This window comes from Lepisosteus platostomus, chromosome 19 (genome assembly GCF_059453375.1).
Source record: "Lepisosteus platostomus isolate fLepPlt1 chromosome 19, fLepPlt1.hap1, whole genome shotgun sequence".
In the NCBI taxonomy this organism is placed as follows: Eukaryota; Metazoa; Chordata; class Actinopteri; order Semionotiformes; family Lepisosteidae; genus Lepisosteus; species Lepisosteus platostomus.
In genome coordinates this window covers 5,198,808-5,223,916 of record NC_142629.1, presented here as the reverse complement: position 1 = coordinate 5,223,916, position 25,109 = coordinate 5,198,808, and the positions used below count along the sequence as shown (strand labels likewise).

Here is a 25,109-nt window from a genome sequence, read left to right as displayed (position 1 = left end):
CGTTTACAGTGTTCCTGATCTGCCACTGTAGTCACTGTTGCATGGCAAGCAAGGAATGCCTTGTCAGCAACACTCCACCTATTTTTTGGTCAGTGGTTAAGTCTGTACACACTGTGATGTAGTGATCAGATATTCAGATTTTCTTGATTCAAAGTTTCAGCATCTCTGTTCCCCTGCTCCAAACAGTTCAATAAGTTTATGCTGACTTTGCAACATTAATTTCAAGCTGCTAATCATAAGGTGCAGTATTATTAATGAACTGACTCCAGACGTACAGTACTTCACATATTTTGACTTTTTGTTTCTCTGCTTGAACCACATAACATGAGGTTATGCATCAAGATGTAATTTCTAATGCAATGTGCGTGGTTCTTAAAAGTGCAGATAGAGGTAGATAGAAGTGTTGGGTCTGAGTAGTAAAAATAACTTTTAGAACCATCATTGCAAAGGGATTTTATATACCGGTGTTGCTTTCTCAAAGAGCTACCGCAAATGCATCAGGCTTATGCTAGGTGGGCACAATTTCCTGACATTGATGGCTTCTTTTCCTCAGGCAAATACATTGAGCAACATACAATCAGACCTAGATTAAGACTTTTAAGAACCTGCCAAGTTTGTCAGGCAAGAGTCAAAAGAAATTGTTAATATTTGGGTACAGTATTTAAGATTGGAGCTGTAGATTTTTTTTAATACTGTTGTGTCTGTGAATTAGGAAATGTGCTGACTTAACAAAAGGCTTAAAACTTGAAAGAGTCTGACAGAGCACTTCAGATGCAGTTAAGTCACACAGCTGTGAAGTATTTCTTGCACAACAGCACCATGGTAATTCCCTTCATAAAAGCAAGATTTACTAGATTTACAGACCCAGTAATGTTTCTTCAAAGCAGTCATAGTTTTTTAAACATTCAGCTGATTATTTATTACGAAGAGTGCTAAGAAGTTCCCTATAAAGAAGAGAATCACAAACATTTTGAGGAGGAATTGTTCTGATGTTTGTAATCCCCTGTACCGCTGCTGAAAATGGGAGCAGACATTGTTTTTGCAGGGTTGTATCCTTCAAGATCAAATGTTCCAGGCAGTGGAACTTAATTATGCTTCTTGATGATTAAATTTGCATTTATAAAAAAAAACACAACTCTGTTGAAAAAGTAAAGGTGACAGATATTATGTTTGCTAGTGTTCTGGTTAGCTTTGAGCAGATGGTTCCTGCATTTATATTATGTTTGTTATCCACAAAGATCCCAAAATGCTTCAGTGATTATAAGACTTCACTTTATCCATCAATCAACTGCAGCGCCCACCTAAAAGTGTCAACCTATGTATTTCACCTCCATTTTCTGTCAAATTTGAGAGATAAATCTTAAAGTATAAGTATAATATTACTTTAAAGAAATTGATTCTGCATGATCAAACATTGTTTTCTTCATTGAACAATAACAGCTGATATTTTGGATTTGTTTTGCTCAGTTGATTGGTTGGACTTTATGATTCTCTTTCTTCCTAACTCTGGACAGGTTTGATTAATGTGAATACAGTTGATACATTCTATAGCTCCATATATTTTGCCTGGATTTTGCAGTCTTCATTAATAAGGGAAACTGGACAGAATAAATTGAATAGTTTTGGGAGGAGAGGAATGAAATAATGAGAAGGATCATAGGAATTAGGGCTCTTTGTTTGGAGCAAAAGAGCTGACTGGCTACACGTGTGAGAAAAGTTAGTACTGGGCTCATTTCATCTGCAATATAATCAGGAATACACCTGTGGTGAAAGGTGAGTGGTCCCTTCAATCTGTGGTAATTGCGCAGACGTTTTTTTTTCTTGATTTCAAAATATATCTTTTTTTTTCCAAGCAACAGAATTTCATATTGAGGATTATATGGCTTTCAATGGGATTTGAGAATGTTGGGTTTGTACTGGTAGTATTTGTGTCTTTCTTTCGCGGGGGCAGGGAGAAGGAAGTATTATATTCAACACATTTTAATCTTTAATATGTGCACTTACTCTGGTTTCTTTAATTTCTCCATAAGGGGACGCTAGTTCAGTTCTGAGCTTTTCTTCGTTACATCTGAGTAATTTTACATCTTTCTAATACAAAATTAAACCTCCCTCAGGTCTAAAATGTATGGTAAATTTAATAAAGGCAGTTTTCCATCATTGGCTTTGTAAACGTTTTGTATTTTGTAAAAACGTATCCACATTTTTGCTCAACTAGCAAGGAGCAATCACCCCCGAGAACATCAGGGACAGAAACCCAATTCTTTTTTTAAGTAACATATAACACAAGATATCATTTGAGCAGCAAGCAACATCAAGACCCCGCAGGTACAATTTGCCCTCCTTTTGAGATTTTGCTCTGCAGGCATCTTTCAGCTCTTGCTCCCAAGTCAGTGTATGCTGTCACAGCAGAGGAATTCACCAAGAGTTTTGTTTCACAGTCATCACAACAGAGATGCACCTGCTAAAACATGTCTTTACATTTTAGAAGTATAGAATTCCTCCCATCTGTATGGTTGGCATTCCAGGACTCTAAAGATTGTCTAAAGGGTGTTTATAATATCCTTATATTAATCCTTCTCTAATCCTTATATAAGATCCAATATCGCAGATGCGTTTCCAGTTTAAGGGTTGCTGTATAGGTTTTCATTGCTTGTTATTTTCACATTATTATTTGTCCTAATAACTAAATGTTGGAACAGTTTTTTAGTGTACTGTGCTTCTCAAGGCCGTTTGCCTAGAAGCAGAAAGGGAGAGGAACTCTGCTGAAAAAAAATGAAAATAAAGATGAGGAAGGGCAGTGGGGGGGATTCTGTACTTCCTGTAGTGTGGGGGGGGTGGGGTACGTGTCTTTTAGCACTGTGTGTGTTAATGCTGCACAGATGCTACAGATGTCATTGCTACCTATCATAGCCATGGGAGACCTGACATACAGCTAAGGCATTGTAACGCCAGCAATCTCCGACAAGGATGTAGATGTACAGAACATATTCAAGATATGTAGTACACCTAGCAGTAATTCTTCATTTTCTATCAGGCAAGATATAAATATACAGTATTTATCCTCTGCTATTGCAGAATACTAACAAGGTGCGATTGTAGTGACCACATCATGGAATTCTGTGCTGCTTCTGAGGGCTGTTTTGATAAGCTTGCTGAGTGATGTTAGATCAGCTTCTCGGGCTGAAAATGCACAATGCTTTGGCTCTTCAGCTGGGGCAAAGCTGGCAAATGGGTGGTTAAGGGTTTCTGCCAGGGTGGGTGATCGCTACTGTGATCTATGGTCATGCTCCCTAAGAGTGCTAATAGTGCTCGACAGCAGCTTTCAGGAAAGCCTTTCACACACCAGGTGCACGTTCTCAAGTGACTTGATCTGTGTGCACATGACAAGAATTATTCCATCCTCATTTCTTAGTGTATCCTCAGAGTGGCACCGAGCTGGAGCCTAGCCTGACATGTAATGTACCCATGGAGGGACATCTTGGCACTTTTTTAAATTATTATTATTATTATAATTATTATTATTATTACTGTTAAAAAGACATGATAACACCAGGTTTGGTTTGTATCCTCTGTTTTCCTATGATAAAGTGAGGAGCCGTAGAAAATGTGCAGTCTTGAAAGAATTTTTTTTTTTTCATTTGTAGCGAAGAAAATGAGGAGAAGATCTGGAGATTGAGGGTGATAAAAAAACTCACTCATCTTTAGGGGACATCCGGGCAGCTCCTTCAGCCACTGGCACATGTGAGAATTGAGGTTCACAACAACCAGTACACAAGTGACTGGTTACCTGTAACCTATTAAAACCGTGACCAGGTGGGGCATTTCTTTACCCTGAGGGTTGTAGGGCTCTGGGACAAGACAGCCACGTGGTTGAAGCTGATACCCTTGCTTCCCTCACGAAATGGCTGGATGACATCCTTGGATCCATAGACTACAAACTGCCAAAAGGCCTGAACAGGCCTCTAATTTTTTTTCTAACCTTTTTTGTGACCTTGTTGAAAATTGAAAGGAGAAGGCTTCGGGGGAGGTAATTGCTTGAGACAAAGAAATACAATAAATAAAATGATCTTGGTAGATCATTTCAAAGTGGAGAAGGGGGCAAAGTTACATTCTAGAGTTACTGTTGATGCCTGTGGTGTCATAGCTTCGAGTTTGACTTTATCTGTTTTGGGATATTGAGATAAGCACGGCTTTGCATGGTTTTAATCTTTTAAAGATCAAAGAGTGCGTGAAATAGCGTTGAAGGGTTTCTTTAGCCTGTTACAGAAAAACTCTTTTCACTCGACGTCAACAGAGAAGTGGTAGACTGACGGCAATGCCATTTGAATGGACAGTCCGGTTTCCCAGTCTTCGGTAGCATCAGAGCAGATTCGATGTGACTCTGTCTGAGGCCTGCAGTGCAGATTCAAGTATTTCACAAAGCGCTTTCTCCGGCAGTGTGCTGGCAGGCAGTGTCTGCAACTTTCTTAACATGGAAATTTATTCGGAGAAGCAATCACAGTAAACTTGCTAATGAGAATTCTGCATAAGCTCGCACTGTAGAGATAATTTTTTTTTGCAAATGCATAAAAAATGAGTTATTGGTGGCCTTTGTTTAAAGTGTGCCTGCCTTTCTGGGCTCTGATCAGTATGGGCATGTCAGGAGAAGTCTCCTCAGTTGTTCAAGGCAAAAATAGAATTAGGAAAACCGTTCCCTGCGGTTGGATCCTCGGTTTCGGAGGGGGGTTTTGTGAGCTTGTTGCTCCCAGGGGCCCTGATGCTGGGAGTGACCTCCAGCTCACTTCCAGCCTCCCCCTCTCCATTCCTCCCAGCAGTCCTCCAATCCCTCAGCCCAGCAAAGACGTTTATCTTGCTGGGGTAATTGAATCTGCATGAATAATGAAAACAAACATCAAACAAAATAAAATCAAGTCTCATTTGTAGAATAAAGAAGATGAACTAGTAAGCAAGACTCTCAATAACTCATGTTGTCAAAGGCTGTTCATTCTCCCTCAGAGATTTTATACTATATATATATGAGATATAATGCAACAAAGGCTAACATTGCATTAATTCTGCGAGAGAAGTATCAGTTTTGTGTCAGGCTATCCACACAGTTAGGTGGTGTATCTCTACAACCTTATTGCAGCTCAATTTAAAAAAAAAGTGCCATTTAATTTTTACAATGCTATTTGCTTAACTGAATGTAGAAGTGGAATTTTTTCATCCTTGAAAAATAATACCAGTTATATGACTGGAACTGTATATACACCCAAGTGCGGTTTCTGTTTATGAGTATCAGGCTATGATCAGAGTGTATACATAAGGATGCAGCTTCACATTTTTGTAGATACTGTAGGCGCTGTCCTAAAAGGTCATCCACGACAGACCGTAAGCACTGGACTGCATGAACCATTACAGGATTTTAGGAGGATTGTTTTTTGCTCGGATTGTAGATGTGCATTGGAGTCGGAGTTCCGTCAAGAGTGTTACATTCATGCAAAAAAATTAATGTGAACTGTTTGCTATACTCTGCCTCTAGGGCGAAGGCTTTTGAACACTGCTGATTCCTTTGTTTTAATGGATGGCAGAAATGTCCTCAACTCCTGCTATGCTTGGCTGAGAAATTATTAATGGTCTTGAGCTTTACTTGAGCTTTGGAGAATTTTATTTGGGGGGGGAGGGGGGGATCAATTTTGAGAAAGACACAAGAAACGATTTTTTGAAGTGTCGTGCCAAAGGAATTTCTTTGGCCTCACGTATGTTATTATGAAGGCCATGCTTTAATCTGCGAGTGCAGGAGAGCTCTGTGCTCTTCCTTGTGTGGTGAAATTATCCCGATCAGCCAGTTTGCAGCCCCCATCACTTCACCAGAGGCACATTCTGCTCTGAAGTGAGAGAGCGCTTCCCTCTTTGTCACAGGCGGAAAGAGTTGCTGGATTCCTGCCTTCAGAACTGGAAACTGATGGGAAAAAATGAAAAAAGGTTCAGTCCCCTGAGTGGAACAGCACTGGTGGGAAACTAAGAAGAAAAAATTCAAGGCTTAGACATAAATCAGAAGTTGTAGCTGGGTGTGACTGATATTTCTGAAGGGCAAAAAAAATATCAGGGTTTCTAAAGCTTGTTTTTAATATTGCATTTTTCCAAAGCTTCATTACCCCGTGTTAACATGGAAATCTCATGGTGTAATTCAAAGCATCCATCAAAAAGCCTGCGGTGTATATGAAACAAGTCCTGTAGGACATTGTCAAACCACCAAAATGGTTTGTTCCAGCTATAGTCCCATCCCTCAGGCAAAAGTCCAGTAAATGTGATCTACATTATGTATTGGCTGTCTGGATTAATTCAGATTGCTAATCGCAGTATCTTAATGTGGGACCCAGTGTCCTATTTTGTTTGTGGTTGGTGTTGAAAACTCTTTCAACAGTGAATTCTGAAGATGTGATCTCCCTCTCTCTGCAGGTTATTCTCTTTTTCCTGTTTTTTATACAGTCATTCGAGTATGACTTGGACAGCCTGTGAGCTAAACCCTTCGTTGCACTGAAATAACTGTTGTTTTTGTCAGTGACTGAGCTCAGGTAAAGTGCCACAGCACTTGCTAAATTCTAAGGAGACAGGTTGCACTCTATTCACTTTATGTATCAGTACAGCATACTGAATACATATTTTTATGTCCCTCTTAATGCAGAAAAAGTCTTGCAGCAATCCTCTTTCTCTTGCTTAGTCTGAGCTCATCGTTTTGGCCTTGAGAAAGCTTGTTGCAACCTTCGAGGATTCACTGTATTTGCTTCAAAGATCAGTCATGAGTGATTTGAAGTAATGCAATTTGACACTGTCTCTCTGAGCGTCTGTGTGCTGCTGGTATGCAGAAGACCTCCCTTCAGATGATATTCGACAGTACTGAGAGATTGTCTTGACAGAGAAGGTCTTCATCGCTGGGGCCTGCGTTGCGAATCAGTGCTGTGCTGTAAGAACAGGCCATGTTTCTGTTCCAGCCTGCGTGACTGGAAGGCTGTGCTGGGTTTTTTTTTGGATGGGAGATGTCACGTCACCCTAATGCCCTCCCTGCTCTCCTCTGGCCAGCTAGGAGCTATCAGGTAGAGCTTTCACTAGGAGGAAGTCATTCCTGTCTTTTGCATCCTGGGGTTGTTAAGCGAAGGGACAAACGTTTTGATCATATATATTTTCAAAACTTAGAAGTACAGTATGCAATCTGTTCTCTTTATTTTGTTTATTGAGGCATAATATTATTATAGTTCAGGTGGGGAGCTGCGTCAGCATGCGTAGGCTGCAAAAGAACAAGTAATAGGTTTATTCCGTGCTGGAAAGAGAAGAAATATAACACAATGTTTCGGCTGTGGAGACTTCTTCAGGTCTGACCACTACAATATTCTGTGCTAAGATGTCCCCTTGGACGCTTTGAGGCAAGCATAGCTCTGTTGTTCTGGATCACACTGTACTGTACATGCTGGATCATTGTGAAACACTAGTGATTATGCAGACCCTTTGATACTGAAATGACCAGGGTCAGCAGTCTTATCACCTTCTTAACTACAGCTTAATATCTGCTTCTGCTGCCAGGAATTGATGCTTACTATTCCAGAGACTGTTATATCTGAATGTTTCACCGCCTCAGGAACTTGCCTTGTCCTCAGCACTTTTTTTGTCACAAAGGCCCAATTCAAAATAAAGTGCTGAGGACAGTTGGGATTACACACACACACACACACACACACACACACACACACACACACACACACACACACACACACACACAGAAAAAAAAGTTGAACGCCTTTTTTTTTTTTCAAATCTTGGTATCACACAGTTTTCTCTGTCAGTGGCCGGGCGTTTTGGAAAGCAGGCCAGCGGGTGTAGAATTCTTGTTTACAACAAATGGCCACGTGACTTTGGGTACATGTCACTCTTTAAATAGTCTCCCATGTGAATGATGAGCTGTTATTAAACTGTGCCTGAACTAACTCTATTAGTCGTATTAACATTCCTAATTAAACACCACTTCATTAACTCCCCATTTCCTGTGATGCCTTGACAGTTTTGTTCTGATGTTAAGAATTCCCCTGAATATGACGTCTTAAGCAGACCTCCCTTTGTACGCATGCAGTGATAATCAAGGTTACATTCGAAAGCATTTTGATACTGCTTATGTTACAGTGGGAGTGCCCACGAGTTACAGCCTCTTTCGTCAGAGTACTTAGTGTACTGAGCTCACTACAATAAGATGTCTTTTCCAAGGACGGGGACAAACCACCAAACCAAAATCTCTTGTTTCCTGGTCTGAAGGAGTTTGCTCATTTGGTAAGGAAAACAAAGAATGGGATTAAAGTGGGATAGACATACTGTACCTCTCTGATTTTCCATATAATATGCATTTATGAACACAAGAGCTAAATCTTTGGGTAGAAGAAATCCTGTTAGGAACTGACACGCCGCTGCTACAGTATGTGAGTGTTTTGCCTACAGGTATAGCATGAGAATCTTTAAAAGGGGTTGAAATTGATTAGTACACTAAGAAAGCAGTGAAAATGCTGTTTTTTTTTCCTTTTGTTTTATTTGGGCTGCAGTCCTGTTTGGGATATTTTGGGCTGCAGTGAACAGTTCTAGGACAGTGCTACCACTCCGCCCCCCTGATGTCCTTCGTGTCCTTCATCCTCCAGGTTTCCCCTCTCTCAGGATCGCAGTCCAGAGCACTGCTGCTGCTGCTTCTCCTGGACACGGCAGCTCCTCGCCAAATCCAAACCCCAAGGCAGATGCATGTGGGAGACCATGTGTTTTGGGCTTTTTCTATGGAAACGCACCATTGCTTTCCAGCATTTAATGATCCCTTCTTAGGAACATTATCATTAAGATTATTATTATTTAAAAAGGATCAATTCATTTGCAATTCAGCAAATCAAAGTTCATTAGCACCCACAGCTTTAATGCACTGGGAACAAAAAAGGTTTCCGAGCTCATTGGCATGCAGTTTTTCATTGCTAAATTGATCTCCCTTCTCGAAGATGTCGAAAATTCAGGCTAGATGCCCCCCTTCCACCACGTACTGCAATTAACAGCAATTCATAAGGGAGCAAGCCGACTTAGGAAAACAGCAACTCTTGTTTTTTTTTTCCGTCCAAGAGTTTAATGTACTGCCGGTTTGTTACTTTCCTGTGCTAACTGCCACTGTTGTGTCTAATGGAAGCCCCTTCCTTGACTCCTGTTGCACCTGGTTCGAACATGTCAGCATGCTGGTCATCCTCCTGAACTGCGTGACCCTGGGGATGTACCAGCCCTGTGAGGACCTCAAGTGTCAGTCTGACTGGTGTACCATCCTGCAGGTGAGTGCAGACGGAGAAGTACTCTCCATATCTTCTACTGGACAGTGGGGCAGCAGGTTCTCACGTTTTGTAGGTTGCTTCGTACAAGAAAATACCTCTCTTGTCACATCTTTAGCAAAGCTTTACAGCCTTAAAAGTATAGACCTACTGTATAGTTAATTGAGTCTTTGCTTTAGCTGAAGCACGTGATCCTTCTTGAAACCATTTTCTATGTGTACTGTGCCTAACAGTTTGAGCCGCACCAGCTAAAAAAAATAAACCCGTAGAGGAAAATATCTGATGGAAAAAGTCCTGTTTATTTAGTTTAGCTTTTGGGAAGAATAGCACAAGAAAAAAAAGCCCTGTCTTTGGTGCAAAGATAGAAATTTGCCTCACTTCATCTTGGAGTTCTCCATATGAATTCTGGAAAAAACAAAAGAGCTCAGGAATGTTTTTTTTTATTATATTTATTCAAGAAATTAACATACAGGATGAAAACTACATCCACATTGCAGTGTCCTGTTTGGCGGACTATAAGCAAATGTGTTTTGAATCTAGCATTACAGTTTGCAAACAGGTAGTAGGGAGTGGATTTAGTTCCTTGAATCATTAAAAAATTCTGGGACTCAACATGAAGTGTCAGAATGCAAAAATCCCAAATTCCCAAGTCTTGGCATTATGTACCGGACAGTACTGGACCACTTCAAGCTCTGTCCTAGACCCACTGTTCTGTTCAGACGTACCGTACGTGCATTCCGTTAAATAGTGGTTTTAACTATTCCTCGGGTGACATTTTCACCGAATTAGGGAGCTTCCTCTGCAGCTCTGACACATGTCTAGCTCTGGTGACGTCTTACGGTGACAAATTCCCAGGCAAAAGAAAAACTGATTCCACCCTGCAGATATATCGGTTGGTGACCTGTCCCTTCTCCCTGTATTCTCGTTTCGGGCTGGTTACTGTGACTGTGGGAAAGTCTTGAGGTTTGGGCTGGAGCCAGGATGCCAGCCAGTGCCATCGCAGTGCAGGCAGCTGTAGGGCAGCAGGAGTGGGCTGGACATTCTAACTGCTCCACTCCCGTGTCCAGGAGAGGACTTTGTTTATCTGGTTCTTGGTGGTTGTTGACATGTGCATATAAAGTAGTATCTTCTCTGCATTTAGTACTTAAAGGGAGGTAGCTGAGGTTGTTGATAACAGGATCTTTAAATTCTATCCCTCATAAAAAGGTCAGCCTGTAGTTTCCCAGTTTCTGTCAACAAAACAGTACAAGAAACACTGTTTACGAAGAGGCACTTCTGTTGCTCTTGCACACTTGGTTACTTGTAGCTCATTTGTTCATATAGTGCAACTTCTTATGCCGCATTTGAACATTTGCAGTCTTCCCTAAGCAGTGAGGGGTGACAGTGACTGGAGTTTGCTCATCTGTAATTTATAGTGTTCCAATAAAGGCTTGTTTTCCTATTCCTAGTGATTCTCTAGCATTGCGATTACCTCATTATTTTATTCAAAGTTATTTTACCATCCTCCTCCCTATTTCCAGAAGCCCTGCCAAGACTTCCCATTAAAAATCTCGATCTGTTGACTTTGTGGCACAGAACCCTCAAAAATGAACTGTTTTTGAAGGAATCGTAATGTCAGACACTGCTGATGGTCCAACTCATTGTTTTTCTTTGCAGGCGTTTGATGACTTTATTTTTGCCTTCTTCGCCGTGGAGATGGTCATCAAGATGTTGGCTCTAGGGATATTTGGGCAGAAGTGTTACCTGGGCGATACATGGAATCGTCTCGATTTCTTCATCGTTATGGCAGGGTGAGTGGTCCATAAGAAGAATAACAATGCAGAACGCCTGTCTCTCCTGCGTTTCAGGGGAAAATCCCAACAGTAGAATGGCCCTGAAAATTGGAAAGTGCTGCCAATGTGTGCTCTGGCATTTACATGTGGCATAGTTTGCAAATATTACATAAGCTTATCCTTAAGAGAATTTGGCCGGAGAGCCTGTCTCTTCTAATGTGTTGTCGCCTCCGGAGGAAATGTAGAGGTTGTGACGCAGAGAGCTCAGTACTTGCTAATGAGCTGAGCAGGGCTGAAGCTGTTTGTGAAAATGTTAGGTAAACGTCGTTATCCGTCTCAGTTATTCATGAATCCGTTTCATCACAGCTGAGCGCTCGGTAATTATGCATTCCGCTTGTTGGATGTATACAGTGCACGCAGAGGAACACGCATCGGGGAAAAAAGGAATCAAACCAAAATACTCAAAGAAAAAGAGAGGGAAACAATTAGTAGTCTCGTTGCAAAGCACTTTAAAGACCAGCAGTCCCCACTGGACTGAGAGGGAGAAAAATGTTCTACTGGCTTAGGAGTCCTGGTCCCACTCAGTGTTAAAAGCAAGGGAAGAGAAGGCTGGGAAGGCTGTGTTTAATGTCACCAATAATGTCAAGTCAACACCTCACTCTGCCGCTCAGGAATCCCCATGGGTTCTGAGCTCTTGCCTGCACGACACTTTTAAAGTCCAAGACAATTCTCGCTGCCTGCTTGTTCTCTCCTAATTCTGCTTCCTGATTAATTTTACCTGTCTCACATCAAAAGCAGCAGCTGTTCCTGGTAATTTTGCGTTCAGTAATAAGGGAAGCACATGTCGAACACTTTCTCCATCTGCATGCAGTATTGGCTCAATAGGAAATTGTGTTACATTTTGAATTACGGATGCATATTATGAAGGCTTATCATTCATTATAACTTTGGGCCTTATTTTTCAAAGTTATTCAGAGGCATTCAAAAGAGTAGCACCACGTCTGTGCAGTTTTACAAACCTCTAGACCAAAAAAATAATTTATATTCTAAAAATATGCCCACGGATTTGACTGTTTTTGTCTTCTGCCTGCCAATTTCTTATTAGGGGATTTCAGTGAACCCTTACTCATCAGTTAATCAATTTTCCACTGGTAGAAAATCAGGACCTAGGTGTTTATAAAAGACCCGATCTGAGACGACTGCCACATGCACATGCCTTTCCAGAATACATTAAATGTTTAGGAATGGAAATATGGGATTCCATTAATATTTATCAGATACGTATACAATGCAGCTATTTTTTTCAGAGTTGGTGAAGTATACTCTACAAATCAGCATACAGTATATACAGCAATATACCATTTGTCACACACATAAAAAATAGTCTTCCTGAAGAACTGCCAGGAAATTGAGCAATATAACCTTTTCTGTCAGTGTGCCGCAGCTGTCCCTGATATACAGTCTAAGTGCTGATCCAGTGATGTTCCTCCTTGCTGTTTCTGTGCAGGATGATGGAGTACTCTTTGGATGGCCACAATGTCAGCCTGTCTGCCATCCGCACTGTGCGTGTGCTCAGGCCACTCAGAGCCATTAACAGAGTTCCCAGTAAGTGCCTTTTCTGCTCAAGCCTTTTATTCGGAAACACATGCTTTTGGAAAGGAAACAAGAAAAAGTGGATGTACTCTTGACATACATATACACACACTTGCTAAATATATTATATTGTATATTATTATTATTATATTTTCTCTCATGCACAGCACAGATCTACACAGAAACAGAATTGTTAAACCGTTTTGCCCTTCTGTTATTCGAAATGGTGCAATCTAAAAATACTTTAGCATGTCTCCAAGAAGTGTTCATTTTAAAAACCTGAGTCATGTTGTTGTTGCTCGAAGAGAGTGCCTAAAGAGTCCCATAGTTGGTTTATCCTTCCTGCCTGTTATATTGATGAAACCAAGCCAGGGACTTCAAGCCAAAGAAATTCCAAAGGGTTACATGATAGAGCTTGGCAACAGCCCGATGTGTAAGGAATGTGCTCTTATAAGGCTGATTTCTGAACCCATGCGTTTAGAGTTTGCATAGCTGGGTCTTTGGTGACATGATGAAGACGCAGCGGGTTTCTTTTAAATGAATCTTTGCACAGTTTTCTTTTTAACCTGCTGTTTGGAAGCAGCATAAGTCCCCACTGTGAAACTTCTGAACAGCTAAAATCAAAATCTAAACAGGAACTATGGCATTGTGTTTAGAAGAGAGAAAAGTCCTTGACCTTTAATCTGCTCTGGAGAGACCATTTCATCTTGCTCTGTGGAGTGTGCCATCACAGAATGGCTGCTGTGCTCATTCCCAGAGAGGCAGCTCTTCGCTGAAATGTCGCTGGGGCTTCTTTTGAAGTTGATTTGGTTCAGCGGCAGCACTGAAGTTTTGTCTTCCTTCATAGCGTCGGTTTTAGTCCCGCTTCTATAATTTACATGCAAAGACATTATTGGATTTATAAAGTAAAGCCTTCAGCTCCAATTCACGTAAACCATTGGTAGGTTGATGCAATAAAGCAAGCTCTTTAGAGAAAACGGATCCGTGGGTATGAATTATTCACTTGCCAAGATCTGTGACAATAATGTAATGTGAGTAATGTATCACCGTCCATTATCTTCTTTATGAGCTGTCTATGATGTTGTATGGAGTGTGTTTAATTTCACTTTTCCAAAAACGTTTTGGGGTCTCATGTAATGAAGGTGACACCTATTCCTGCCAGCTGACTTCTTTGTTTCAGAGTTTTTTTATTTGGATCATTAATCCTTTCCTATCATGTGATGTGACAAGCCAGGCGGAAGTGAATTGACTCTTCTAAGCTGCTGTGGGATTTTACTTTTTTGGGCCATGCTTTTCGCCTGCTGCTTGCCATTTGCTGCTGGGAGGAACATTAATATTCAGCTGTGCTGTCCCCGTGTTGGGCATGTTACGTGGTCGCTCCTGCATCAATTAATTCGAGCCGCGGTGCCTAGCCTGAAGGTGTCAGTCAGGAATATTGCACCCAGAGCTTGGTGAACTCTTCGCAACCTGCTCTCCACTCCTCTGCATCTCGAGCAGCCTGAGTAAGAGAAGGACAGCATCGTTCGCAAGTGCCTTTCCAAAACCCAAGGATGTTTTACATAGTGATGAAGTACAATTAAAAGTGTAAAGGAAAAAACAACAACAAGATATACACAAGATAGAATGTAGGACAATCAGACATGCAGAAAGCCCAAGTAAAAAGGTGGGGTTTGAGTTGAGATTTGAAGACAGTCAAAGAATTCGTCTCCCAGAGAGTCAGAGGAAGGATATTCTGTAACAAAGGGGCAGCTACAGAAAAGGCACACTCACCAAAAATCCAAGATTTACCCTGAGGTGCAGTTGAGCAGAGGACCAGCCTCAACTGAATTGAACTTACAGGAGCAACTGTAAACATGGAGGAGTTCAGAGATGTATCATGGAGCCAGATTATTTTAAGCCTCAAATGTCAGTAACAAGGTCTTGCTTTGAACACGTTACTTTATAGGGAACCAATGTGGAGACTTGCTGTGGAGCTTATTGATAAGCTGTCAAGGTCTGGTGTGAGTTAAGAGTCTAGCTACAGAGTTTTGGACATATAGCAACTTACAGAGAAGAGTGTTAGAAAGCACACAGAGCAGACAGCTGTAAGGAATCAAGCCTTGATGTTATAAATGGTAAATGCTATAAATGTTGATGATAATATAAATGTTAAGGACTTACAGAGGTACAGTACACCCTCAGATCTCTCATCTAATATGTGTTAGTAACTAAAGAACATGACAGGGTTTCCTTTATTTTAAAACCATCTAATGACTTGACTTACAGCCCTATGCTGGAATTTTGTATGTCCTCCAATGAGCCAAAGATCTGTTGGAATTCTGAAGATGTATGCTAGGTGGAAATCTAAAAAGAACTGCACCCTAAAAGTTCCACACAATGTGAATCCAAATAACCTAATACAGTAGTTTATAGTATGTAGTAATATACTGTACTTTTGCAGTGTTTGTCTCTCAAATATCACATCTCAAGATCTCATGCAAGCAGTTGTTTTAATTTAAAAAAAAACTGTTGAGTCACAGAGAAAAAACAATGCCAAAAACAAGCTCTAGTGAGCGATCTGGCCTGTGGAGTTGTTTATTCAGTCTCTAGAATTCTAATAACAATAGAGGGAAAAAGTATAACAGCCAAGTCTTACAGTAAGCAATAGAAAACGCAACACCGAATTCGCTGGAAACCTACAGGAGATATAATTTGTGTTTCACACTCGTCACTCGTCAGGGAAGGTAGCTGGGGTTTTCTGCTGATTCATTGTCAGGTCCTCCAGAGTTTAGCCTCCCATATCCATTCTGCTGTTTCCCTGGTAGTGGCAGAAGATTTTGGAATAATGGTGATAATTGGAGAGGGCAGTGGCAGGCCAGAACTTCCCCATTTACATCTCTCTGCAGCCTCCCGCTCGGCCAGTCCGACAGTAGGCAACACGTGACATGCTGAATCCTGCTCCTTGCGAAGGGCCTCATAATCTCCACAAAGTCTCTGTTCTTCCAAAACTGCAGCAGCTACCTCGCCCAGTAGCTGTCTTCACTCTCCCAAAGCCCTCAGACTTCGTCTCCGTGCGCTAGCTGGAATGAACAGAGACCGATTTTGCGTAACGCCCCGTGTATGAGAACCTTCCACGCAGAAGAACCTTGCTCCACAATTATTCCATGCCAGTAATGAAAACACTGTGTCTTCATCCATTCTCTTGTGGAAATCTGCAACATTCAGCAGCCTCTTGTATGACAAGAGTGAAGTATATGGAATAATGGTGTCACATAGTTCACATGTATATAATGCAAGAAAGTTGAAATCATGAGTGTCATTCTGTTTATCTAGAACGGTGTTGAAAAGCATTTTACATTATAGTAAACATAATCAGTATAACCATTTTGAGGCAGTATAGTGTAGTGGATTCAAACCATGACTGGTGGATTCGAATACCCTCTCCACTGCAGACCCTACTGCTGTGCCTTAATTGAGCCTCAGTGGCTCCAGTGCACCCAACTGTATAAGCCTTGTTGGGGGAATCTCTGAAATGGACCAGACTCCACTCTTGGGGGAAGTCATATGCTGTCTGCTCACTGTCTCACACCTCAGAAACCAGGATAGGCTCTGGCCCGATGAGCCAAGATGGCTTTGATAAATTAATTACCTGCCTACTGTGCCAACCGTTTTAGCCCTGCCTGATAGGGGCTTACCTCTCGTCTGTATCGCACAGCCATGGTCTGACTAAGCTCATGTTACTTTGTTATCTGTCATTTCTGCTGGCTGCCCTAGTCATTGCTGAGAACAAGGACACCCAGGAAACTATAATTGGCCATCATGCAAACTTATTCCAAAGCTGGGCTCCCTCCACCTTTCAGCAGAACATCCCCTATGGAAGGACTTACAGAATGTTTATGAGGTGCCTGAAGAAAAAAGTGCCATTGCCTTTTGGATTGTCAATCATTTTCTTTTTTATCCAGCAACTATGCCATTTAGTCAGTTGTTGATTTTTCAGCTCCTAATTACCTATTAACCCTTGGACTATGCTATTTCATTGTTTACATGTTTATTAATATGATTAATAAAAATCAGCCTTTTTTAAAATCTTGTTTTAACATCATGCCAATTAGGCCATTATGTTAAATTTACCCTAAATGTAAACACCTGCACTTCTTTATCTGTCTTTACTCTGCCGGTTTGGGCTGAAGATCTGAGACATAACAGACATAACAGAAAGACCAACACTTGGCAATGACCTAATTGCACCGTACCTGTGAAATATTGCCTGCGTTCAGGTGATGATCTGATATCATTTTTTATGCCGCATAGAGGTCAGTGTGGCCACAGACCTCCATTACAGCTTGCAGATTATTTAATTTAGAAATACATTTGGCAAAGAAACCTTATCCTCTTTCCACAGCAAATTCGTTTATTGAAATCACAGCTGAGGAAGAGCACATAGAAGAGAAAAGACAGTATCTGAAGGCAGTGACAATATCTAGATGTAACAAAGTCACTTTTTCAAATGTCAAAACGCTTTTGAACGGATGCTGGATGAAGTTTTCTTCTTCATTTAGATGCTCTGGTGATTTTTCTTTCTGGAAATACAGAAAGGTCTTGAATTCAACTCATAAATGCCTTAAAAGCCCAATGAACTGACAACTGCACATAACTTTTCTTTGCTCAATATAATATGGGACATAAAATAGATTAAAGCATGTTCGCATAGTCTCTAGCATGTGCTATTACTTTATAGACATAAAGACATAAAGACATTTGACAGAGTGCTCCTGTGACATTCTGTGGAGGACTGATCAATACTAATCAGCATGCGGAATGAGGGTATGATTTCCGACAAGGTTAGAACTATCACACTCACATCTACAAAAGCAAACTGCTAACCCTGTCAGCACACTCTGAGGCAGGCAGTGACAGTCTTAAAGTTGGAGCTGTTTCTGATTAGTCTGTCTAACTGAGGGGTATTGTACTGTAAGGAAGAAAAAAACATTATATCTCCCTGTGGCATTTGCTTTGTGCTGATATCACCCTCTGTTGTTATTTGTTTTGACAAGTGGATCTCAAGTAGTGGTGAACGACAAGATTAAAACCTCTTCAGTTACCTGCGCCTTAGGCTTGTCAATGTAAAACGTTTAAGCTTCCTTTTGTTTTAAGATGGAATTTGATTGCAGGTTATTTAGAGTTATGACTATTTCTTTTCATGGGATTTGTTGATGCCATTCTGTGGAATGAGGGGAGTGCATGACATAGAAATTGTGGGGCACTAAATCACTGCTTTGGCCTAAGACCCCGAATTGGAAGAAGCAATCAGAAAACAGATGGATATCACTGCCGTGCTTTTGGGATCCAGCCTTGCTAAAGAGTGCAACCGACCCCAAAAACAACCAGGGTTCGAACTTGTACATGTTACCTTTACTGGGTGGCTGACCAAATAATAACCCCATGGACTTGGGCTCCTTTAATTCTTTTGTATCCTACCTAGGATGACTTCTGGAGCATGATGGTGTCATAGGTCATTCAGGTGGCTGGTGAACTTCAGTGCTGTTGGCATTCCCTCCTATTTTGGGAAGCCTCTGGAATGTTAAACGCTACATTAACATAATTAATCAACCTGTGCTATCGAAAACTAAAATAGAACAAATATGAGACATCCAGTCCCCTTAAGAAAAGTGGTACAGAGTTGGAGAATAAGCTATGGGTTCCTTTAGTCCCTGTACCTCAGCCTTACACTCAGCTGGCTCTCTGATTACTGTTTTTATTAAGAAGGTCTCTAAAGAGCACAGGGACATACAGTACAACTGTTTTTTTAAGCTCCTGAAGAATACAAAAATAATTATTTTTTTTTAACTTGTTTCTTGAGCTTCTCCTCCACGAGGAGCCAACGCACAAATGCGTTGCATCTCGCAGTACAAAGCAAAGCAAATGGCAAAATTTCTCTTGGTGCTCCACGGACTCCATTTCAGGTGCTGTGACACCTTCAGGTACGCAGGTGATCTCGCTCAGTTGGTGGTCCCTCCAGCTGTTGTAACAGAGAGGCTCAAAATTCATTGTTCTGGTTCAGGTGTGACCTTTTGTGGTTTAGATTGTAAAGCCTAGCAGCAATAATGAGTGCATGAAAAGGGCCAAGATGAGTGTCAGCCCAAGAGGCATTTAAAGATTATACTCAAGAGGAATGTCGTGTGGAAATTAGGTTGTATTTACCCTTGTGAGGATGAGGGTTGCACCCAAAAAAAAACCCCTCAGAAATCTGCCCGCAGCTTTTTAGCAAATCAGCACTTTGCTGGATCCGGTTGATTGTTCAATTGATTTCCAGAAGGGACAGCAGGGATCACAGGCAGTCCTGGGATTTGGTCTTTATTATAAGGCTGCTCACTGGCTCACGCACACTATAACTCTGTCCCTGCTGTGTCACAGCTGATGCGTTCTATGGTTTGTGATACAGAAGGGGGGAGGTGGGGGTCTTTTTTTCGTAAAGCAGGTTATCTTTGCATTTTGAAGTGCTCTGAAAGGATGGCTTTTCATATACCAGGAGAGTTACTTTCAAAATCAGTGCTCCCCTCCCCCACCCTTTTCATAAGCTTTGAATCGAAGATGAGTCCTACAGCAGAACTCCACTCTCTCCTAATTCCACTGAGCCACAGTTCCCCACCCCTAGTTACAGTGTATACTTTTACAGAACCCACCAGCTACATGACCTAATTAACTTTCACTGTGAACACTTAAACGCCTTGTTAAAATCTTGCACCTCATTCTTTTACTATAGTTTACAGTAAAAAAAATTATCCCCCAAAACAGCATTGTGTCATTAACACATTGCATCTTAATATTGTATCTGTTCTGGTTTTTTTTTTATAGAGAGACCAGCATACAGCAGTGGTATTTTAAATCTTTACTTTTTCCAGCAGTTTGTTTTATTACAAAAACTATTAAAAGTATCTTTCAAATAGCTTCTCTGTTTGAATCATTTCATTATCTTGCAATAAATGTTTTGTGCCAGGAGCTTTACAGAGTACTTGGAGAGAGAGAGAGTACATTTCCTTCCTGTTTTGCTATGATCAGAATTTGATGGCCTACTGTTTTCTGTTTCTGCCTTTTCATTCAGAACTCTTGCTGTATGAAACCATACGTTTTCTCATGAATATAATTGACATTTCATTATGGTTTTTCCTGTAAAGAATTTCTCATGCAATGAGTCATAATTGATCATCTCATTGAGTTAAATTGCTTTGCTACAGACCCTTGATAGAGAAATGTAATCCATTTATTTTCAAGCAAGCATCCATATCTAGGTTTTACTAGAATCTAAACATACTACAAAAACCATTATGAAAGAAACACATTCAAATTGGATATGATTTATTTCCTCCTTTGTCTTTGGATTATGGTGGGGTTCCACGTTTATTGAATTGTTTTATATATAATGTATACTGTATATCTCTGTTATGGACAAGTCAGTTATTGCTAGATGTTTTACCCGAAACAAAATTTGAATTTTCTTGACCTTAATAATGTATCTACAGGACAGGAGAGTAACATTTTCATCCACATACTTGTAAGACTCCTAAAAATATTTGTCACCAGGTAAGAATTTCAAACCCTGGGTCAGTTTTAAAATCAAGGAGGCTTACCCTAGTGCTACCCATATTCATTTTAGAATTCTGTAGAGCAGGAGAGTGAACAGCAAACCTCACACACAACAGATGAATGCAGATTTAAAACTAAGCTGCAGTTTGTGATGCATGCCAGAAACTCGTGATCTACCCCAGCTTGCTGAAACTAATGCCAGCTTTTGTAAGATGTTGAGGGACTGTTCATTGTGCATTGCTCTTAGAGACGATAGCTGTCTTCTAACTTTGCTTTAAGACAGAAAACGGAGAGTTTCAGTTCGTAGGTGTTAAGGTATTATCAGTACCCAGTTGCCTGTATCCTGAATTAACAGCAATCCCGTTTAACGACGCGGTGTTTTTGAATTTCAGTTGCAGCCAGTTAGAGTTGTGATAAGATAGGCTTTCATGCAATCTGTTTTGCTAAAAACTATTGCCATGTTTTATTTGCTGTTTCAAGCGTTACTAGATGTAGGCAGACTTCAAAAATGTACGTGGATGTTCAGTTTTTTTCTATATTTCCAAGTGATATTTTTGGAACCAAAAAACACACAAAAGAGCTTACCTGATGTTTGTCTTCCTCTCAATTAAACGATTCCAGACCCCGAGGCTACCACATGGTGAAAACAAAGCCTTAACATATATCTAACGATAATGCTAATGGCACAGGCATGATTTAATGAAGGCTGAACTCCTGTGGCGCGTCTGCAGTAAACAGAGAGATTACATCTGTTCTTATTTTATCTCCATACGTTACAGATTTATCTTCTCGATACAAACGTGTGATTTTAATATCTCTGTGAATATTACAGCCTCACGTTTAAGATCTGTTCTTGAATGCGTGTTTTTCTTTTGTTTCTCTTTTCAGGTATGAGAATACTGGTGACTCTGCTTTTAGATACTCTGCCTATGTTAGGCAATGTCCTTTTGCTTTGTTTTTTCGTCTTCTTTATATTTGGAATTGTTGGCGTACAGCTGTGGGCCGGCCTGCTGAGAAACAGGTGTTTCTTAGAAGACAGTTTCAAAACGTAAGTCCTTGCTCCTCTTTTTCCCCTAAGCTGTGATCTCTCTGGGGCCGTTGGAGCATGAAGATTTTATCCAAGGTGGCAGGTGACCACTGCTGGCAGGACTGACACTTGGGATGCCAATGGTTTTCTAAGCTCAGCACCTCGGCCTGTTAGGATGGCACTCTAGTATGTGAGGCCCTCAGGCCCTGAGCATGTCCTGCTGCCTCACTAGAGAAACACATCTCAGACATGACATTTAACAAAAAAGTGCTTTCGAAATCACTTTATATTAGGAGTAGCCTGTCACTCATGTGTTAGTTGACGATGAGTGACACTTGACAAATGATTGACAACCGCTGTATAAGAAGTTCAAGTAGGGAGCTGTGTCCGCATGCTAAGGCTGCAAAAGAACAGGTAAAGAGGTAAAGGAATAGGGGAAGGTTGCACAGCCGAAACATTGTGTCTCTGTTCTTTTCCTTTCAGCATGGAACAAACGTCTACCTGTTCCTTTGCATCCTCTGTATAAGGTCTAGCTAGTCAAGGGAGTAAAGCTGAGTTTGTGTGTATGTTCACTTTAATTTACACACTAGCTTTGTGTGGTACAGTGTCCTTCTATTGTCAAGTAACATTGTTTGTGTTACTTCCTTTTCTGGTTGAGACTGGGGAGAAGGAGACAATGTGGTGTAAGATCATCCAGTCTAGCAGTTGCCAGTATGTCCTGGTTGTTATGAATATTTGTCCCATTCCTGGCATGATAAAAGCTCGTTCACTTATGTGTGGATCTTGTCACCTTCATTATTACAAACACTTACTGTACACTAGGTATTTGTAACCGGTAATGGAGAGCTCAGATGCGACCCATATGTTTCACTCATAAGGCCTGTGGTAGACATTTACAAGTAATCGCATCTACTGTGTTCCAGTATTGAAGCATTAATTCTCTATATGGCTTGTGGATAAAGTGTTTTCTTAGTATTTAAACAGCAGAAACATTTTTTTTTAAATATAGAGTTGTTAAAAAGTAAGGGAAAATGGTTGGAGTGGGAGCAATTTCTGGTTACAACTGCAATCACATACACAGAGTGCTCTGCATGAGATAGGGCTGTTACTCCTGCTTAAGTGTCATGCTAAATATGCTCTGTCTAGGTGTAGTGTGTTAGACTGGCTCCTTGTAGGTTTATCTGAAAAGAAATCAACACCTTGGAAATCCCATCTGATTGAGTAGAAGTCCAGATAGGAGGGTTATTTTCACCTCTTCCTAAAATGTCAAAGTGTCACCAAAGGCGTCTCAAAGGATGAAAGACTTGCAAGATCGATGAAGATTGATATCTAAAATCCCTGAAACTGGTTTAGGGGCTTTTCCATTGTCTTAATGTACAGGTGTCGAGCAGTTATTCCCTTTGACTCATGAGGAAGTGCAGTATGAATGTGTCCTTATTTAGAGAACTTCACTCACGCAGTCACTTGAGGTTTAACATGTTGATTGCGAATAATCAGCGCCAGAGGCAGTGAAAAAAAGGTATTGGTCCTATAAATTATAAATATTCTATACCTGTAAAGATCTGCATCATGCAAGCCAGAAAACACTTTCTTAAGATCAGACAAAATGTCCTGAAGCGTTTGCAATGCTTTGTGACAGTGGTGTCAGAGGCTGATCGACAGCATCTGATAGCAACAGCTTTCCGAGAACAACCAGGATTATCAATACTGGCAGCCAGTGTTAAAGACCCTGCAAAACATATTGTATTGAACATTGGCATCTTGTGACCTGTCAGCTACGACAGAGTAATAGATCTCCCATGCTTCAAAGTGACTATTTGCCATACAGGTATTAAGTAAACTGTACAGTGTGTCAACATGTGTTTTGTGTAAATGATGGTTACCATGTGATAAAGGATCATTCTGTTCGGAGATTTAAAGCTTTCGGTTGTTTATTATAATTATTTTCTCATCCCTCTAGGTACTGTACCTTGCCCCTTCTATTGTATTTCTATTTCAACTTGCTTCTTTCTTTTTTGTTTGTCTAAACATACGTCTGTCAGTGCATGATCACCTCACACAATAACATTCATTTTATTTTTTAATGTGTAGCAGCTTGTGTAATAGGGTGTAATGTGTGGGTTACTGCTACAAAGTAAAAAGTGAGGCACTGCATCTAGGAGTTACAGCAGTCCAGAATCGTGTAGTTTGTTTTGTGGTGTGGTATTACAATTGTCAATGTGCAAATGGCAAGTTTTATTGTGACGGCTTAGTGAGCCTAACATGGTTTACATGAAGGTAACCACATCATATCTGTGAACTGTAATAGTCTGAAAAATAGTCTTTGATTTTCTTAGTAATGTGATATAAGTCAGTTAAATGCTGACTTTCTCTATCTGCTTTATTGTCCCTTTTAGATATTAAATTTCTCCCTAAAAACACTTTTGGAAAGGAAGCTTTTGGGAAAGTTTGCAAAAACCATCCTGATGAGAAATGCTTTGAAGAATTGTCTGACAAAGGCAAATTTCCTTGAGTGTCTTCAAACTGCACCTTTAGTAAACCTTTTTATAGCAATCGTCAGCATGACAAATAAACATTCACAAACCTGCGGAAATGCTTTAAAATGCAGTACCAAAACTAAGAAATAGCAAACTATTTTTTAGTTTTATGATTCTATTCAATGGTTTCTACCCAGTACTTTGTAGAAATTGTAATCTATTGTTCACAACAACAAGCATTTGCAGGAAGTCCAGACGATGGATTTTTGTATGCATTCCTTTTCAAACTGATATGTTCTCCTGCATTTTTAGTAAAAAGGACAACAATACAGAAAGCCTCTTTAGATATTATTATTTGGAACACATTATTATTTTCTAAGCACAAATATAAAGTGTAGGAAGAAGAAATGATTACATTTTTACTGCAGAGAGAGTCATGCAGTCTAACTCGCTGAAGGAACAAATTTTCTTTTCGGCAACTACTGCTTATACTCCGAAAGAAGCAGCGATTTCTGTTACCTGACAAATATAACCAGTCAATCTTGACTGTTCTGTGAAATTGGTACATTCAGTAAGGCTGAAAGGGACAATTTGTCAGTTTTGATTGCTCAAAAGTGCCTTTTATATTGAATTATACAGTATATACACAAAAGCAGTTTTATGAAACATTAATGTTCATGTTGATTGGGTTGTTCGGTGAAAAAAAGGGTTTCTGTATTTTAAAAAATCGTGGTCTGATGAAGTGCCTCTGATGGCTTCATTCCCATAACGTTGGAAGCACAAATCCATCACACTGTGTTGATTCAGTCTTGCATCTGGAAAATTAAAAGCCGTCATTGCATCTCCTCCGGTTGCCTTCAACGACCCTTGCCTTTGCAAACAGTCCTCTTATGTTCTTTCCAGACCAGAGTTCTCTCCAATGCAGACTTCCAAGTGACGCCAGCATATGTGCGTGTCTCTTCTGCAGGGTTTACAACCTGTCTTTCCTGAGCTCCTATTACAAACATGAGGAAGGAGAGGACAGCCCCTTCATCTGCTCCTCCAACAGAGACAACGGCATGCTGAGGTGTCACGATGTCCCGCGCCTGAAGGAGAATGGAGTGGAATGCTTCCTCAGCATGGACAACTACAGCCATTCTCCCTACAGCCTTGACACGACCAACAAGAATGGCTGTGTGAACTGGAACCAATATTATAACGTATGCAAGACGGGAGAGCTGAACCCGCACAAAGGGGCTATTAATTTTGATAATATTGGATATGCCTGGATTGCCATTTTTCAGGTGGGTCTTCTTCTTAACTGGCCTGATACGCAGCAGCAGGGTTGACTAGAGGGTGATCTTCTGCTTGTGTAAAACTGTTC

General features: G+C 40.6%; 1 protein-coding gene across 3 annotated transcripts in view; it reads left to right on the top strand.

The window, feature by feature from the left end:
- cacna1ha (calcium voltage-gated channel subunit alpha1 Ha) overlaps window positions 1-25,109 on the top strand; it is a 139,271-nt gene that overhangs the window by 52,207 nt on the left and 61,955 nt on the right. For all 3 annotated transcript variants that reach the window (XM_088613227.1, XM_088613228.1, XM_088613226.1), the window contains exons 3-7: window positions 9,206-9,317; window positions 10,971-11,104; window positions 12,594-12,691; window positions 21,131-21,290; window positions 24,714-25,029. In XM_088613227.1, coding sequence (XP_088469353.1) covers window positions 9,206-9,317; window positions 10,971-11,104; window positions 12,594-12,691; window positions 21,131-21,290; window positions 24,714-25,029 — 820 coding nt within the window. The remainder of the gene's footprint in view (window positions 1-9,205; window positions 9,318-10,970; window positions 11,105-12,593; window positions 12,692-21,130; window positions 21,291-24,713; window positions 25,030-25,109) is intronic.